General features: G+C 39.5%; 2 protein-coding genes and 1 long non-coding RNA gene across 6 annotated transcripts in view; 2 read left to right on the forward strand and 1 right to left on the reverse strand.

Moving 5' to 3' along the window:
* Positions 1–370: 370 nt before the first annotated feature.
* Positions 371–3,144, forward strand: LOC144983624 (uncharacterized). 2 transcript variants are annotated; one of them, XM_078930530.1, is made up of 3 exons: positions 371–933; positions 1,078–1,627; positions 1,743–3,144. In XM_078930530.1, the coding sequence occupies exons 2-3, from the start codon at positions 1,588–1,590 to the stop codon at positions 2,210–2,212; spliced, it is 510 nt and encodes a 169-aa protein (XP_078786656.1). In that variant the 5' UTR covers positions 371–933; positions 1,078–1,587; the 3' UTR covers positions 2,213–3,144. The 2 variants fall into 2 exon arrangements, with proteins under 2 accessions (XP_078786656.1, XP_078786655.1); XM_078930529.1 differs by having other exon boundaries at positions 371–1,627.
* A 6,473-nt stretch (positions 3,145–9,617) lies between these two features.
* Positions 9,618–17,721, forward strand: part of LOC111948682 (uncharacterized) — a 58,794-nt gene continuing 50,690 nt past the window's right edge. Inside the window, exon 1 of one of the 2 annotated variants that reach the window (XM_078930541.1) lies at positions 9,618–10,402. In XM_078930541.1, coding sequence (XP_078786667.1) covers positions 10,396–10,402 — 7 coding nt within the window. In that variant the 5' untranslated portion in view covers positions 9,618–10,395. The remainder of the gene's footprint in view (positions 10,403–17,721) is intronic. The other variant, XM_078930543.1, reaches the window with a different exon arrangement.
* On the reverse strand, positions 11,043–13,743 carry LOC111948681 (uncharacterized). 2 transcript variants are annotated; one of them, XR_002874644.2, is made up of 4 exons: positions 13,426–13,743; positions 12,241–12,315; positions 11,873–11,926; positions 11,043–11,795 (listed from the first exon to the last, which is right to left on the reverse strand). It is a non-coding gene; the product is annotated as an uncharacterized LOC111948681 (long non-coding RNA). The 2 variants fall into 2 exon arrangements; XR_013647357.1 differs by lacking the exon at positions 13,426–13,743 and having other exon boundaries at positions 12,241–12,534.

The raw sequence follows: 17,721 nt of genomic DNA on the forward strand, positions 1-17,721 counted from the left end.
GTGTTTGATCGCCCCAGCACATCCACGTGCATTCCAGGTTTGTATTGTAACATTATCATGCAGGCAGCCCACACGTGAAGTCAATAACCTTTGCCTTTTTTAAGCTATGAGTATGTTAGCAAATTTAACCTAAATGGAAATGTAGTTTCAAATAACGTTTCAGAGCAAGAGATGCGACCTAAAAGCGATTTATTATTACACTACAATGCAAAGCAATGTGCAGTGTTGTTATTTGCTAGTTTTTTTTTGGATTTATTCCGCTGATTGACTGCGATAATTCAGCTTGAAACATGCAACGTATAAATTTCGTTAGAACTTTGTCACCTAGATCTGATAAAGGACTCTTGAGCTAGGTATTTTTCATGTTACTTTTAGAGATATTTAGGATACATTAGTGTAAATTTTGCATTAAAATGCATTAGAATTATTTTTGCTATATGCCATTATGACATAATAAGCTTTTTGCTTTGCATTCACTGGTATTTTTATTTCCTTCCAGAAATGCAGCTCAGTTATTATTAGCAGCAATATGCAACTACCGAAGTCTGTCTTTTATATTCACCCTGTCATCTAGGAGCTTTATTAATTTTTAGGCTATAATGCTAGTTTGATTAATGAAAAAAATTGCTAATGGGCTACATACTATTTGTGAAATCTGGGTTGCTTCAGTTTTATTAAATTAATTATAAACAACCAATTTAAACAGTTTCCCAATTTTTATTGTTGTTGAATTTAAGCTGCAGTGATCCAACCCAGTCCTCCATCTACTACTGACACTGGTGCCTTTCCAAAACAAGCACAAATAAACCCTGTCACGCTAGCAGCTAGTGGCAGAATGAACGAGGAGAGTGTGAAGGCCTGCCACCAAGCTGTGACCAAGTTCATAGTGAAAGGTCTACACTCCTTTGCAACAGTGGAGTCAAATGGCTTCAGGTAAATATTAGTCAGTATATTCAGTTGTACTATTGTTTAGGATATAGTAGTATGACATTAAAATAAAGTTAGACACATAAATCCACAAACACAACATTCAATAATAATTCAGCAATAAATGTTGTTTTTCTTTTTTTTCTGTAGGGATATGTGCAAGGCACTCAATCCTAAATACAACCCTCCCTCCAGGAGTTACTTGAGCGACACGCTAATTCCGTCCTGGTATGAGGTAGAAAAGGCCAAATTGATTGCTGAGCTCAAGGATGTACCAAAGCTGGCCATAACATCAGACGGGTGGACTACCCTCAGCCAAGACCACTATATCACTGTGACTGTGCACTATACAAGTCAGGGCAGACTCAAGCAGAAGGTCCTTCACACCAGGGCAGTCTACCAATCTCAAACTGGTGAAGTACTGGCAGAGGAGATCTCTGACATTCTGGAGGAGTTTTGAATAGAGCTGAGCAAGGTTTGCGCCATTACAGTTGACAATGCTGGCAATCTGGACGTTGCCATCAGGAGGCTTGGCATCCTAAAAATAGGATGCTTTGCACACACACTGAATCTGGCAGCACAGAAAATATACACAATTGCTTCTGTGGATAAATGGGCTGCACGAGTCTGATCAGTGGTCGTGTAGTTTAAGAGGTCCTGATGGCCAGCAAGGTATTAATGGAAAAGCAGCAGCTGCTTGGTAAGAGAAGCCATTTTTTACCATTAAATTATTATTTAGAAATTCACAAATTTTACAGCCTATTTAATTCAATATTGAATTGTGCACTTAATTTATGCTGTTTTTGTTGTTTCAGGACGTAAGCAACATTCACTCATTCTGGACGTCAAGACGAGATGGAACTCTCTTTATTTAATGATAGAGAGATTCATGGAGCAATATCCAGCATTACAGGCAGCAGTCTTGGATCCCCGACTGCGGAGGGCAATGACAAAGGACAACCTGGACCGACTGAGGGATGATGATTTCCACAAGGCTGAGGAGTTTGTCCAGCTCATGAAGATCCTGTACACCTCCACACTGTGTGTGTCAGGGGAAAAGAATTCCACGTGTGGACAAATCATACCCGTCCTATGTAAATTGGAGCAGCACTTCATTGTAAAGCATGAAGACACATCGTTTGTGACAGCCATCAAAGAGAAGGTTTGGGGGAACCTCAGTGAGCGCTACCAGGACAACGCCGTCCAAGATTTCCTGCACGAGGCCACAGCAATGGACCCCAGGTTTAAAGGGAGACCGGTGAGCGATGACACCTGGACAGACTGAGGAAGGCAGCTGTCGATCATGCGACAGGAGCAACAACACCAGGTCCAGGGATGTCAGGGAAGCCTGAGCAGGTAAGCTCAATGGCAGAACAGCAGCAACATAAAGTGGAATCTGAAGATGGGAAAGTAAAGGATTTGGAGGTAGACCCACCTCAATCAGTGTTCAAAGCAAAAAGTGCCTTGGAGGAGCTGTTTGTGGAGGAGGAAAGAGAGCTGAGGTCCAGAATACAGCAGAGCACCATGTCCCTCACACAGCTTGTGGACCTAGAGGTTGACCTTTACAAAAGCCTGCCTGCCACCTCAATGGCTGCAGATCCAGTAATGTGGTGGTGGGGAAAAAAGGATACTCTACCTCTCCTCTTTATCATTGCAACAGGTTACCTCTGTACCCAAGCTTCCTCCACCCCTTCTGAGAGGGTGTTCTCAACTGCAGGGAACACTATTAGCCAAGAGAGGTCCCGACTGCTGCCAGGGAAGGCTGATATGTTTATCTTCCTCCAGAAGAACTGTGCTGAAGAATGAAGAACCGTTGGCTTTGTGCAATCTACCTGCAAACTATGTTCCCCTATGCAACTTTATTTTATTTTAGAGTGAACAGTTTATTTAATTTGTTTTATGTTTACATAATGACAGCAAAATGTTAAAACATTGCTGTTTATTTATATATATGTATTTTAATTTTCAATTAGAAAAGAATGTATAAAGTAAAATGTTTTGTTAAAAAAACAATGCTGTTGCATGAAGAAATAAAACACTTTATGTTCCTAATTTGTTATTTATTTTTTTATTTTTCGTCCTCAAAGTATCGATAAGAGTACCGTTAAAATACCGGATCGAGAAGCAGTATTGATAAGAGTAGTAGTACCGTTAAAACCTTAACGATACCCATCCCTACGTGTAACAGTCTGCAACTGAAAGAGCTGTTCAGCGCCTCCACTGTCTGATGTAGTGGGTGAGAGTTGTTGACCATGATGGATGTTAGCTTGGCCAACATCCTCCTTTCACCCACTTCCTCCACAAAGTCCAGTGGACAGCCCAGGACAGAACTGGCGCTCCTGACCAGCTTGTTGAGTCTCTTTCTGTCACGGTCTGTGCTGCCTGCTCCCCAACAGGCCACGGCGTAGTGGATAACAGAGGCTACCATAGAGTCATAAAAGGTCCGTAAGAGAGGCCTGCACACTCCAAAGGACCTCAGTCCCCTCAGAAGGTGGAGGCGACTTTGGCCCTTCTTATGCAGGGCATCGGTGTTGTGAGTCCAGTTCCTTGTTGAGGTGAACACCCAGCTACTTAAAACTGTCCACTACCTCAATGTCCGAGCCCTGGATGCTCACTGCTGTGTATTGTGATGTTCTTCTCTGGAAGTCAATCACCATCTCCTTCGTTTTACTGGTGTTCAAGCACAAGTGATTACGCTCACACCAGTCCACAAAGTCCTTGATGACTGACCTGTACTCCAGCTCGTTCCCCCCTGACACACAGCCAACAATGGCCGAGTCGCCAGAGAACTTCTGAAGGTGGCAACTGCCGGTGTTGTATGTAAAGTCCGATGTATAAAGGGTGAAGAGGAATGGTGAGAGCACCGTCCCCTGAGGAGCTCCAGTGCCGGAAACCACCACCTCCGACACACAGTTGTGTAGCCTCACATACTGTGGTCTGTTGGTGAGGTAGTCGGTCGTCCATGCAGCCAGTCTTCCGTCCACTCCAGCCCCTTCCAGCTACTCTCTCAGCAGAGCTGGCCGGAGGGTGCTGAAGGCGCTGGAGAAGTCAAAGAACATGACCCTCACAGCGGTTCTGGCATCCTCCAGGTGAGTCAGCGCCCGGTGCAGCAGGTAGATGACAGCGTCTTCCACCCCGATGTTCGGCCTGTAGGCAAACTGCAGCGGGTCCATTGGGGTGCTGACCACTGAGCGAAGGGGGCTGAGGATGAACCTCTCCATGGTCTTCATCAAGTGGGAGGTCAGTCTGTAGTGGTTTGGCTCCTTAGCGTGCACCATCTTAGGATCGTGGTCTGGAAACAGTCTCTCAGTCTCTCCCTGGCCTCATCAGTCCATGCTCTCATTGACTTCTTCTGGGGTGGTCTTCTGCTTCATGAAGTTTGTATTCAGGAAGCAGATGCACCAGGTTGTGATCAGAGCGGCCAAGTGGGGGACGTGGGTTGGATATGCTTCCTTAACGTTCGCATACAGTAAGTCCAGCGTCTTGATCTCCCTAGTGTGGCACTTAACGTACTGAGTAAAGCGGGGAAGAATGAAGGAGAGCGAGGCATGGTTGAAGTCCCCGCTGATAAGAAGCAGCGCCTGCGCTCGCGTCTTGTGCAGAGAGCGCTATCCATCACGTGTCTGCGAGAACAACATGCTGGAGCGTGCTCTTGGGGAGACTCACGTGAGGGAGCGCGTCTGCTTGTTTTCATTTGAATGGTGTGATCATCTGATGACAGCGCGCTTTGAATGGAAAGGCAACAGACAAAACAATCTGTGGATCAAAACAGAAAACGCAAGAGGGACAAAGATGTGGAGTGAATGAAGAAAAGGTTTAGTAAATGGTTGAGAGACAGGAGGTATGTTATTCTTCTTCTTCCTCTTTCGGCTTCTCCCATCAGGGGTCGCCACAGCGAACAAGTCGCATGGTAAACTTGGCAATGTTTTACGCCGGATGCCCTTCCTGACGCAACCTTCTCAAACCGGGCTTGGAACCGGCACAGGGGCAGAGAAGGGAACAGGGAGCAGCCCGGAGTCGAACCCTGGTTTCACGGACGGAAGGCGCCGCGAACCAGCACAAGCTAAACCGGCTCCCACAGGAGGTACGTTATTACAGTGATAAAAGCATTCAGGTTAAAGCATCTATGCTCACAAGTGTACTCAGCAGGATTTACAGTGTCACTAATCATGAAGCGAAAAAAGGAGCTTATTTGTGCTGATTTTGTTTCAAACAGACATAAATAATTTCTTTAACTAGATTTACCCAAACACTGAAAATTAACCTTTTTTTAACCTATGACTGTAACAGCCCTAAATTATTATAAAAGCTGCTTCAATGGCCAATAGGGAGAAGTATATGTGATGGTGGATTAGATGGTGTTTTTGTTTCTTTTTATGTTAAAAGTTTGGATAATTTTTGTTTTTTTTTGGAGTGATTTAGTTTACAGCCTTTCACTTTTAATATCACTTTGGCTGAACGACACTTTGGATTTTAGTTCAACATTTGGAGATGTTTAACAACAATAAATAAATCTATTCTATCCCACCACTAAGCGATATCCAACAAAAATATAATTTAATATTAAAAATGTTTCTATTTCTACATATAGTTTAGTCTCTGTATTATTTGAAAATCTTCCTAACACAAAGTTTATATCAAACAGCTTTGAGGATGGAGAGAAAGACGAGAAAAGAGAATCAGGACAAAAGGAGGACAGAGACAGGCTGGTCTTATGGTGGACGTTCAGGGCAAAGCCAGTTCATACCAAGTCAGTCATTGTCAAATAGTGTTCTTAATTAAAAAAAAATGCATTAGCAAGATGTTTAATGTATTTAAAACATGAAATAATTGGATTTAGTGGAGAAGAACACAGGCAATTAGGTGAAGGAGACAGACATGAGCAGAGATGACTTTAGGTGGGAATAATTCAACTATTGAAGTCATAAAAACCTAGATGCTCATTCTGGTTTAAACTTCTGCTGACGACCAGTTAACTCATACTGGGGAAACAAGTGCAGACGTACATGACAAGTCAGTCACAACAGAGAAGAATGAGGAGAGGGGTTCAGATGAAAATAATGATGAGAGAGAGAAAGAGAGACGATAAGCTGATGATGAAGAGGTAGAAGAACAGAGAGGTGCAGAGGAGAGGGCTGGGGCCAGGCATTACTCAGAAGATCCTTCTGAATGGCCTTCACCTCACAAATTTGGGGAATCATTGAGGAAATACACGGTTGAAAATAACTCACAAAATGTTCTGCTGGGTCATATCTATAATCAGATAAGAAGTACCGATAATGAGATTTATACATTTAAACAATAAAAGGATTTTGTGGATGTTTAGACAGATTTAGGAGGGGTGGATGGGACGTTTAATCAGGTGCATTTATGTCTGTGTGCGTGTGTGTGTGTGGGCAGTAGCGGTTCTAGGCACGGGCCGTCCGGGCGGTGGCCTGGGGCGGAAAACTGAAGGGGGGCGGCACCGGCGGCTCAGCCCTTGTAAAATATTATATCCACCATTATTGGTTTACTTATGTCACAGTTTGTGAGTTTGTAACAGCCTGAACCTGGCCGCGCCGCCGCCCTCGCCCCGCAGCTGCGCTCTCCTGTCTTTGAGAAGTAGACACAAATGTGTGTGAAGAAGGAGAACGGAGGGGGCGCGAGGTGAGCACGGAGCGCCGCCACGTTTGCGCATGCGCAACACCTGGCTGGCTCATCTTTCAGGGGAGGCGACGGTCGGGGGCTTGATGAAAAAAATAAAAGTAAAAACTGCGACTGCGCCGTCTTGTAGCGAATGAGCGCCCCTGGCTGTAGCTGCACGCGCTCCTGCTGGAAATGTGTGAAGGAAGGGGGGGGGAGGGGGCTGCGGGGAATCAGTTTTGGGACGCTTCCAAATTAAGTGGCTAGGTGGGGACAAGGGCGGGGGTTTGAATCTACTTTATAAAACCTCTTTATAAGTCAGTCATAAGGTGACATTCTATAACATACATTTTAATAAAGGTATAAAAAATATATTCTGCTTTTTGGGTTAATTTTGTGTGAAATGCCCAAATAAAAAAAATGGCAACACAAAACAATGCTGTCACTAAGGTGACAGTTGGTTCAGTCGACGGACTTTATGCCTTCTTCGTGACGTGAGGACATTTATGCCAAACAAACGCCAAAAACATCTAAAATATGGAGAAGAAAAGGTCAAAGCCATCTGGTGCCCAATTTAGAAAGAAAAGAAAAGAAGAAGAGGAGAAAAGAGATAAAGAAAAGGGTAAGTCCTCACAGCTTGATGCATGTTTTTTCCAAATTCTAATGCTACCTGCCCTACAACAACGTTGCCGATGAAAACTTTATTTTGGTCGATGACCAACACTGAAGTAGGCCCAAATGTTGCAAATAGCGTCATTTTTTATTTTTTTTAGATTTTATTCTTAAAAATTTGCTCTGCCTTAACTTGTAACATTAGTTATGATTCATGTGTCTGTCTGCTCTGCTGTAACACAAAGGTTTTGTTGTGTTTTACTGTTGTATACTAGTTCATAATGTTAAAAAAGCTGTGATGGTTACACAGCATGCTGGTGCTGCCATAATATGCTAATGGGGCAAATAATTTGAGATTGGTCATTAATTAATAATCATTTGTGGCAGCCTAAACGTTTTCACAATGTGTTTTTGACATTTAACTGGGGATTTAGGGGTTAATTTTGAGCCTGCATATGAAGTTTATTTTTTATTTGTTTTACAAATGTGGGGTTATATTTTTAGCCAATAAAATTTCCATAAATCTGTAGGTAGTTTTAAAAATGAATATTTACCATTTACTGCAACTCTATGGGGACCAAACATAATGTAACAGGTCATAACTAAAAATGTGCCAATCAAAGGATTGAAGACGGAAAACATGAGCTAATTTTTCTTCTCTGAAGTAGAGATCGATATAGAACATGACAATTTAAATTTCCAATTCATAAATGTTTTTAAAATATTTATTTTATATTATTTATTTAATATTGAGTTTGATTCAATATTTTCTTAGCTAACTGTATTTTTGCCATGCTTATGGTCTTTTATTTTTTGTGTTCTGATAACTTTTATAATGCTGTTCAGAATTCTGACATCTTTTTTATCCACTTCTTAATTTCAATGACAATAAAACATTTCAGTTGACAAAGACAAACAAAGTTCTGTTGTGACTATGGGGGGGGGGGGGGGGGGGGGGGCGCCTGGGGAGGGTCTCGCCCGGGGAGTAATTCAGGGTAGAACCGCCACTGTGTGTGGGTGGGGTGGGGGGCGCTTCTCAATGTGGCTGCATACCCTTATGAAATCAGGGACTTGTGACTCTGCCCACACTGTGAAACCAGCTGTCTGAACGGTTGATTCAAGGCAGGATGGATTCATGCTTTCATGTTGTTGATGTTAGAGCCCTGCGCGGGACTATTTTCTTCATCCCGCTCCCGCCCGCGCCCGCTGAATTTTGACCAATCCCGCCCGCTCCCGCAACGTATGCGTTACACTCCCGCCCGCTCCCGCAATATGTATGTCCACTCCCGCCCGCACCCGCAAAACTCATAGAATTTAGTCCCGCACAGTAATAGAGATGCATTGATTTTGTATCGTCTCCCGTCCCGCAGGAAAAAACACGTATTTGTATTGATATTATTACTAAAGAGATTCATGTCCCTCCTCCAGCCTCCTCTTTTCATGCATTCCTCTTTTGTGTAATGTGCAACTTAATTATTAAATATATTTTCACAAATCCTGTTCGGTTAAAAGTGTGCGTGTGTGCGCGCGCAGACAGACGGCCTGAAGCGCGCTCTTAGTAAGAGGCGGGGCGGGGCGCACCCCCAACATCAGGTTAGATGACAGAGGCCATTGGGTGTCTCTACCTGATGCCTTCACGGAGCTTCAGTACATAAGAATCCAACAGCCGCACAGCCTAACGTAGTCCGCTAATATATATTCATGAGATATTCATGGCAGCACTGATCCCGCGGGGTTTATTTTTTGCCGCCCGCTCCCGCCCGCAGCACAATTCAAACCGCCCAATCCCGCGAGATTTGGGTTGGGTCCCGCGGGACCCGGCGGGACCCGATCCCAATGCAGCCCTCTAGTTGATCTCATTTCACTGTATGCACGTGTGATGCGAATTGTATGTGTGTATAGTGGCATCTGTGTGGGAATTGTTATCTTATCTGACAGCAGTGGTGCCTTTGTGGTCTTTTGCTGCTGAAGTCTATCTGCCTCAAGGTCAGACGTGTTGTGTGTTCAAATGCTGCAGACTTCAGTTGCGCGCTCCTGTTGTCTTTCTATCAGCTGGAACCACGCTGACCATTTTCTGTTCTTAGCTGAAGTGACACCTGTTATGGTCTTTGGGCGGTCTTCTGGTTTCGCAGGAAGAGGTGGGGCCTATTTTTCTCCCTTTTCTCCTAGTTCCGCTTTTTTCTCATCTCTTTTGAAGCCGTCGACAGTGTTGCCAGATTGGGCGGGTTTCCGCCCAATTGGGCTTCTTTTGGTTATGTTGGGCGGGTAAAATTGGCATTGGGCGGGTCTATAAAATTTGGGCTGCTTTTCAAAATATTTAGCGGTTTTATTGTCATTATTATTATTTTTCTTATTATTTAAAATATTAAGTAAAAGTATACTAATTAATATATAGCCTAAAAAAAGCATTGTGAATATATGAAACATTACAGTAATCCCCCTGTTTAGTTCCCCCCCCCCCCGTGAATAACAAAAATCAGCGAATAATTGACGCTGTTTTAAAACTCCCAGAGCCTCTGCAGAGTCAGAACCCTATTCTGCCGTTTGGGTTCATTTCCAAAAGATGGAGATGATGCAGGGCTTTTATTGGCTTTTATTAACCTTGTCAGAATGGTTACAGCTCGAACAAAAATAGCGCAGCCTGCTTATACACTCAGCCGGAGGAGAACGTTCAGCCAACGCGCACCCAGGTAGGCCCCGCCCCCTCTAATCCACCAGTCACCAGCCCACCGCTGATTGACATACGCTGTGGTCCAGCAACTGGCAGTGGCAGAAAGAGGGGGGCGCCATCAAAAGCCATCTAGAGTACACGATACGAGAAACCTATAACTGGATTTTCTGTACTTATTTTATAAAAAAATTTATTATAACAGACTTATTATATAATAATTTATTATTATTGCGTCATTTTTTATTAGGCTACGGCTATACTTTTACGTTCAACATTAGGTTTTTGCTAGGTTGAGATTTGGGCTTGTTTTTATTGAGGTGGGCGGGTTTTACGATGAGTTTGGGCTGGAAACTGTCACTCAGATCTGGCAACACTGGCCGTCGACAGGACAGGACTCATCCGCTTCTTAACCATCAATCCAGCAGTTTTTATCTTTTTATTATTCACATTTGTATGTATTTTGGAATCTGGTCGAATCTACGCCACTTTTTGGAAAATATTGGAAAGGAAAAATTTCAAAATCTTTGTTTGAAACTCGCAGGAGCCAAAAAGGTAGAAGGACAATGACTGGTAAGTAAGAAAACAAATCTTCTGGCGTTGGATTTGGCTTTTGGGAGTGTTTGATTAAATCGAACTAGTGTTTTATAGATAGATAGATAGATATATAGATAGATAGATGACATTATTAATCCCACAATGGGGACATTTTATTTATCTGTGGCAGCAACGACATTCTATTAATTTTAAAATTAACGACATTATTGATGCAGATTATGGCATTTCATCCAATTTTCTTGTGAATGCATATTTTTGTTATTATATTATTGTTTTTTTTATCTCTGCACTGAAAAAAAAGACCTGTTGGATTGACATAAAAAAATCATGGACAGCGGTTGCGCGCAAAAAAATCATGTTGAACCAATATAATTATTGCTCATAATAAAATCATGTTCTACTGTAATGAATGCTTCTTTGTTTCTGCACCTAATAATTTTACATAAACAAACAAGATTTTATTATGTCATTTACCATAATTTTTTCAAACATTTAAAACACTATTATTTGTTTGAAATTACCTACATAGTTCATTTAATTTATAAATTATTTTAATAAAATTTAAATTGAAAAATAAAATTGCAGATTATTATTTAAAGCAAATACTTTCTTGTGCATTATGAAAATCCAATGAACATATGACACTGAAAACAAATTTCAGATTTAACTTTTTTATTATCTAAACTTGAAAAATATGTTTACAGTGTAGCATAAAATGACAAATCACAATAAATTGGGCTTGCCATTTTTATTAAACAGAAGATAACAGAGCCAAAGCAAACAGCTGGAATCCCTTCTTAGGAAAAAGTTAAACTATTTAAAGGTCATTTTATTCAAAGAGTCGGATCTTTAAGCCTGAAACCTTAGACACCACTTTGCCTTACAACTCTAATACAGTTTTTTTTTGGATTACCTCAAAGGTGTGTGACGGAATGTCCAAGGGAGAGAACCCAAGAGCAGGAAGAACGACCCAAATCCAATAGTTCACTCGAAGGGGCTTTAATGCCAGAGAACCATAACACCAGAGCGTAGAACGAAGACGCTCCGACACAGAAACAAGATCAGACACTGCATAAATAGACAAACCAATCAACATAATACACAACACCTGTGACCAGCGGGAGAGCTCAAGAAGGGAAGGGCCTCCAGGAGATCATAGCAGGAGCAAAGCCACGGGCCCCATGACAAGGTGTTTCTGAGATGAGGATGGTAATCAGATTTGTGCTGTAAATAAGGCCAAAAAAGCCTTGGCATCTGCCACTCAGACACTTGGTGGGTCGACCACCACAGCCTGGGAGATGTGGACCACAAGAATGTCCTCTTCCTCACCACTGCCAGTTTCCATTAGGAGGGAAATTCCCACCGTGGTGTCCTCGATTGCCTCCTGGATTGCTGCATGGTCTTCATTCTGAAGAACACAGAAGATATTTGTGTGCACAGTTCACATTTGAAGTTTAGTTAAAGCGTCTAGATTACACAACTCACCTATACTTTGAATAAACCCCTGAACTTGCTTATATTGGCGAGAAGTTCAGCAGTCTGAAATACAAAGAGTCAAAAAATTTTAAATTCACATGAAAACTTTGGAAAAATACAATTCTTACTCTTGGCTCATCAATAAATGTTATAGTTACTGTGTTAACAAAATCATTATATCCTTAGTGTCATGTTAACAGAGGTAGTGGGATAACTGATCAACCATCAATTTCATTATTTATTAGGTTTATTATGTATCTCTCTACATAAAAGGTGCGTGTAAAGAGTAGGGCTGGCAATCTTGGTTACCTCCCGATTCGATGACAATCCAGGAGACAATAATTCCAATAATATATAGTAAATGCATGGTGACCCACCTGACTCAGTGAAGACTGGAGCATGGACCCCAGCATGATCAGGGAGGAGCAGTTGGAAGTGTTGTGTGATGAGCTCTGTAATCAGGACAGAGGTTTATTAGTTACATTTCAAATATATATAGAGAGAGTGAGACTTCCACAGCTTTGTTGTATCATTTTAATAACTAAACATGCATTGGTTTGAAATAAATAGCTGCAAAAATATTCTGAAGAAATTAGACCAGAAAGAACATTAGACACCTCCTCCCCCCACAGGATTCAAACCAGGCTTATGAGAACCCGCGAATTTTGAAATGGAAACCGCAAAACTAAACTAGCAGATCGGGAGTGGATAATCCCCCCCCACCCATAAAGGATTCCCATATTAATTTATCACAAATGGGAGGAATATGTGAAGTAGGATTACAGACATTATTATAAGGCAGTCAACTTTTTACTACACATTATACACTTGTTCCAAAAGGACATGAATATTTTCACTCAATTAAACTCTCAAAGCTAAAATAAAAAATATGTTCAGCATCATAGAATGAAAACAAAGCTCTGATTGAAACCAAAGATTTATGTAAACTGGACACACCAAACGCATTCTGTGCACGAGACGCGCACGGAGAATGATTGACAGCTGACTGAGACAGAAGTGCGGTGCTGTTTGCTGGTCAAATAATGCCGTCCTTAAACTAGCTCATGGTGGAACGGTATGGAAAAACTAAATAATGACAATAGTAATGATAGCTTCTCACATTTTCCTTCAATTTCGGTCTCCACAACGCAGAATTTAGCAAAAAGAAATCCACTTAGTGACGATGAAAATTCCCCTGGCAGAGTTTCTGCCTGTGGAAAAAAAAAGCCGTGCCCACAAGCGCCCACTGCCCCTTTGTCAAAAGCGAATTCCTACGGCATAACTACTCACCACTCTTCCCCGTACATCATTTGAAATCACCGCGTTTACAGCTGAATCTGCCTGCGACGTGAAAGTACAATTTACCGCGCGCACACACCTCCCCCCTACCTGCCGTCCGAGGGCTGCGGCCGGCAGGGACAAAAGTGGCGCGCAGAGCCTTAACTTTGATAACTACGACAAAAGTGGATTACAAAGCTCTTCCCCGTGGAAAAAAATAACACTAATGATACATTTACGCCTTCCACTTTCTTAAATTAATTTGTTAGAGTAAATTAACTTACCTTTTTAAAGTTCCTCCAGCCAGAGCAGGTGCTTGTAGCTTCTCTAAAATGGCTGACTGCAAAGTTTCCCCTCCTGGAATTCTTCTTCACCGATGGGGTTTACTTATCCAAAATTAAGGGGCAAAGGATCAAGCATAACTATTTCATGTTTTGTCAACATGATTTAAATATATAAAAGTAACTCAGCAAGAAATTATGTGTGATTTTCAAGATTATATTATGTTTCGAAGGTAAACATAATTTGTTCATATTAAACAAACATGTTTACTATTTGTAAATTGAACAACCCCACTTTTCCCGTTTTTTCAGTGTGGACAAGTCAAAAACTCAAGTTAGGTCGGCTCTTTTATAAACACGCTGTGTGTGTAAGGATTCTAAAACAACGTTTTTAGAAGGCAGTTATTTGTTACAAAGATTAAAAAAATAAAATAAAATACACAATACCTATCTGATTCTTTTAAAAAGAAGAATCGCTGCACTCGTGGGGGGGGGGGGGGGGGGGGGTTCGCTGAGCTCAGTAGTGCGCACGGCAGCTGACGTGCTGAGTTCAGCTGCCGTGCGCACACAGAAAAATAAACTTCTTGGTGGAATGAACGTCAAAATGAACATTTACACATTACAATACAAAAAAATACGATACTGATAACAATACAATATAAGAATAAAGTCTGAGATTTTAATGACGGCGTATAAAGATTATACGTCCATCAAAAAAGTAACACGGCTGCATCATCAAAAGAAATAGTTTCTGCGTGTAGAAAAGAGCAGACAAACTAAACGCACGAGTTTCTGGTCTTGTTTCCATTTTCCTTGTGACGCATATATATATATAACGTATTCAATTTGCCAACTTAAATGAATTACTTATATTGGTAACAAAAATTGTTTTTTATTTATTCAACCTAATTTCTTACGTCTATAAAACTCAATAATTGTTTATACAACTCAAATTTACGTATTTATCTAACTAAATGTCATATTACTCCAATTCAATTAATCTTTCTTCCATCTAATATTTCTTGAACTTTCAAAATGTCTAAGTTTAAGCCGGCAGATATACTCATTTTTATGACAATAAAAAAGACGGGGGGAAAATGCACGGTGTGCAAGAATTCGTTAAAGAATGTACCATAATTTTGGTTACAGAGGCAGATTGTAGGGGTATATTATAAACTTATCATCCTCTACATCACTCTCACTCATGGTGGAGAAACATAAGCTCAGTAGGGCAAAATAACTCGGCAAAACACAGTAAAACAGCTAAACAACTAAACACATTTGGTTAAAAACCCACACTTAAACCCAAATCCGTCCAGACAGGCAAAGGGAATGATATCTCAGAATCCTTTGTGGTGCCGCTCTAACAGCAGCACCAAAGTTACACCTACTTAATTGAATTAATTTGAATGAAAGTAAAATAATTGTCTGAAAACTACGTGTAATTTTTAAACCGACATACAAAAAATGGTTTATTTTAACTGAAGAAAATAATATAGTTAGATCAAAGTAAAAAAAGTATTTTTCCAACATCCATATGTGGTCCTATCACCCTCTCACAGTGGAAAAAGTACTATCTGATCTTTTTCATCCACTGACTAAATCATCTTCAATCATTGTCAGAGACATGGATAATTAAAGGGAAGGAAAATAATTTGAAAGTTGAAGGTTATGATTTGTATTTCAATAGCAGAACAAATAGGATTGGAGGGGGAGTTGCCCTTTATATTGATAACGGTTTAAAATGGAAACCGGTAAAATGCATGACATCTACTATTGATGATTTAATGGAAAGTGTTGCTGTGGAAATAGAGTTACAAAAAAACAAAAATATGACTGTTGGATGTGTATATAGGAAACCAGGATCAAAAATTGAAACTTTTAAGGAAAATTTAGAAGATATGTTAAGTAATCTAAACCATCATAAACAATTAATAATTTGTGGAGACTTCAATATAGATCTCATAAAGCTAGATTCACATTTACAAACATCTGATTTTTTTGATTCATTATATAGTAAAGGACTGTATCCTTTGATTACAAAGCCTAGCAGAATAACAACAACTAGTGCAACTTTAATAGACAACATTTTTACTAATATTTTGGAAACTCAAAGAAATTGTGGGTTAGTAATTAATGACATAAGCGATCACTTGCCTGTATTTGCTATATTTGACTTCAGGTTGCAAAAAAAGTCAGCAGAAATTCACCAAATATACAAAAGAATAAGGAATGATGAAACTGTGAACGCGTTCAGAAATGATCTCATAAATCATGACTGGAATGAAATTTATACAGATGATGTAAATGGTGCATATGAGGCTTTTCTGAAATGTTATTTAGATCTTTACAATAGACATTGTCCAGAAGTTCTAAGTAGACCTAAATCTAAAAATAAAAGAAAACCCTGGATAACAAAGGGCCTACAGAATGCTTGTAAAAAGAAAAACAAACTCTATAAGGACTTTTTAAACTTAAGAACAGCAGCAGCTGAAAAACGTTATAAGGTTTACAAAAACAAGTTAACAAATGTATTGAGACAAGCTGAAAAGAAATATTATCATAGGATTCTGCATGAAAATAAACATAACTTAAAGGCTACGTGGAATATTCTGAATAAGGTCATAGGAAATAAGTCAGGATCAATGGAACTACCTCACTTCTACCTTAAAGACAATGTGGTCATCAAAAAGCAAGAGTACATGGCAAATGAATTCAATTCATTTTTTGTAAATATAGGACCCAATTTAGCAGAAAATATTACATGTAATTTACAATCAAAAGATATTATTAAAAATAAAAATTGGATTTCTCAATCTATGTATTTATCTGATGTGACTGATAATGATATTTTGACTACAGTATACAAACTAAAAAACAAGACCTCAAAGGACAGTGACGGGATTGACATGAAATTAATAAAAATGACCATAGATTGTGTTGTAAAACCACTACATCATATCTTTAATCTTTCACTTAGATTAGGAATTTTTCCTGAGAAGATGAAAATAGCTTAAGTTATTCCTTTTTTTAAAAATGGAGACAGACATACTTTTAATAATTACAGACCAGTTTCATTACTTTCACAATTTTCTAAAGTTTTAGAAAAGTTGTTCGTTAACAAACTAGACAGCTTTATTGAAAAAAATAAATTGTTAAGTGAGAATCAGTTTGGGTTTCGTTATAATAGGTCTACAGACTTGGCTATAATGAAAATAGTTGAAGAAATTTCAACAGCAATTGACAAAAAGAAATACACAATAGGAGTTTTCATGGATTTAAAAAAGGCTTTTGACACCATAGATCATTCTATCTTGATTTCTAAATTATATGCATATGGGGTTAGAGGAATCGCCCTGAACTGGATCACCAGTTATTTAAAAAACCGACAACAATATGTGCAGTTTGGAGGTAAGAAGTCTGATCTCATGAATATTATTTGTGGACTCCCACAAGGCTCAATTGTAGGACCTAAACTTTTTATTTTATATATAAATGATATTTGTGATATTTCTAAGTTGTTACAGTTTGTTTTATTTGCTGATGATACTAACTTTTTTTGTTCTGGGGATAATCTGAAAACCTTAGCTAAAAGTATTGAAATGGAAATGATAAAACTCAAAATGTGGTTTGACTACAATAAACTATCTTTGAATCTAACAAAAACAAAGTTTATGGTATTTGGTAATAAAAACAGAACAGAAGTGACTTTGTCCATTGACAACATAAATATAGAACAGGTGTCTGAATTTAAATTTTTAGGGGTTATGTTGGATGACAAATTAACATGGAAATCTCATATATTTTATGTAAAAAATAAAGTAGCCAAGAGCCTTTTTGTTCTGAACAAATCTAAATATGTTTTACCATGTCATATTATGCACATGTTATATTGCTCTTTGGTTTTACCTTATTTTACGTATTGTATTGAAGTGTGGGGAAATACATATGAAACAAATATAAGGCCCTTAATTCTGCTACAGAAGAGAGCTATTCGAATTATTCACAAAGCTAATTTTAGAGATCACACAAATGAACTTTTTATTAAGTCAGGCTTATTAAAACTTAAAAATTTAATTGAATTGCAGACCTTATTAGTTATGTTTAAAGCCAGAAACAGAGATTTACCAGAAGACCTTCAAAAGCTTTTTATTTTTACCACAGGAGATGAAAATCATAGGAGAAAATTTGATTTCAAACAACAGATTGCTCGAACAACATTAAAGCAAAAGTGTTTGTCTATAGTAGGGGTAAAAATGTGGAATTCCCAGGAGAATCAGTTAAAAAGTTGTCAAAGTA

Source organism: Oryzias latipes, chromosome 14, assembly GCF_053564925.1.
Source record: "Oryzias latipes strain Hd-rR chromosome 14, Olatipes_Hd-rR_3.1".
Lineage (NCBI taxonomy): Eukaryota > Metazoa > Chordata > Actinopteri > Beloniformes > Adrianichthyidae > Oryzias > Oryzias latipes.

Bases quoted from the DNA above. Each gene is read 5' to 3' on its own strand.
- LOC144983624 (XM_078930529.1), top strand. From the start codon at position 1,588: ATGGCCAGCAAGGTATTAATGGAAAAGCAGCAGCTGCTTG. The intron at 1,628-1,742 runs GTAAGAGAAGCC...TTGTTGTTTCAG, and splicing joins GGAAAAGCAGCAGCTGCTTG to GACGTAAGCAACATTCACTC.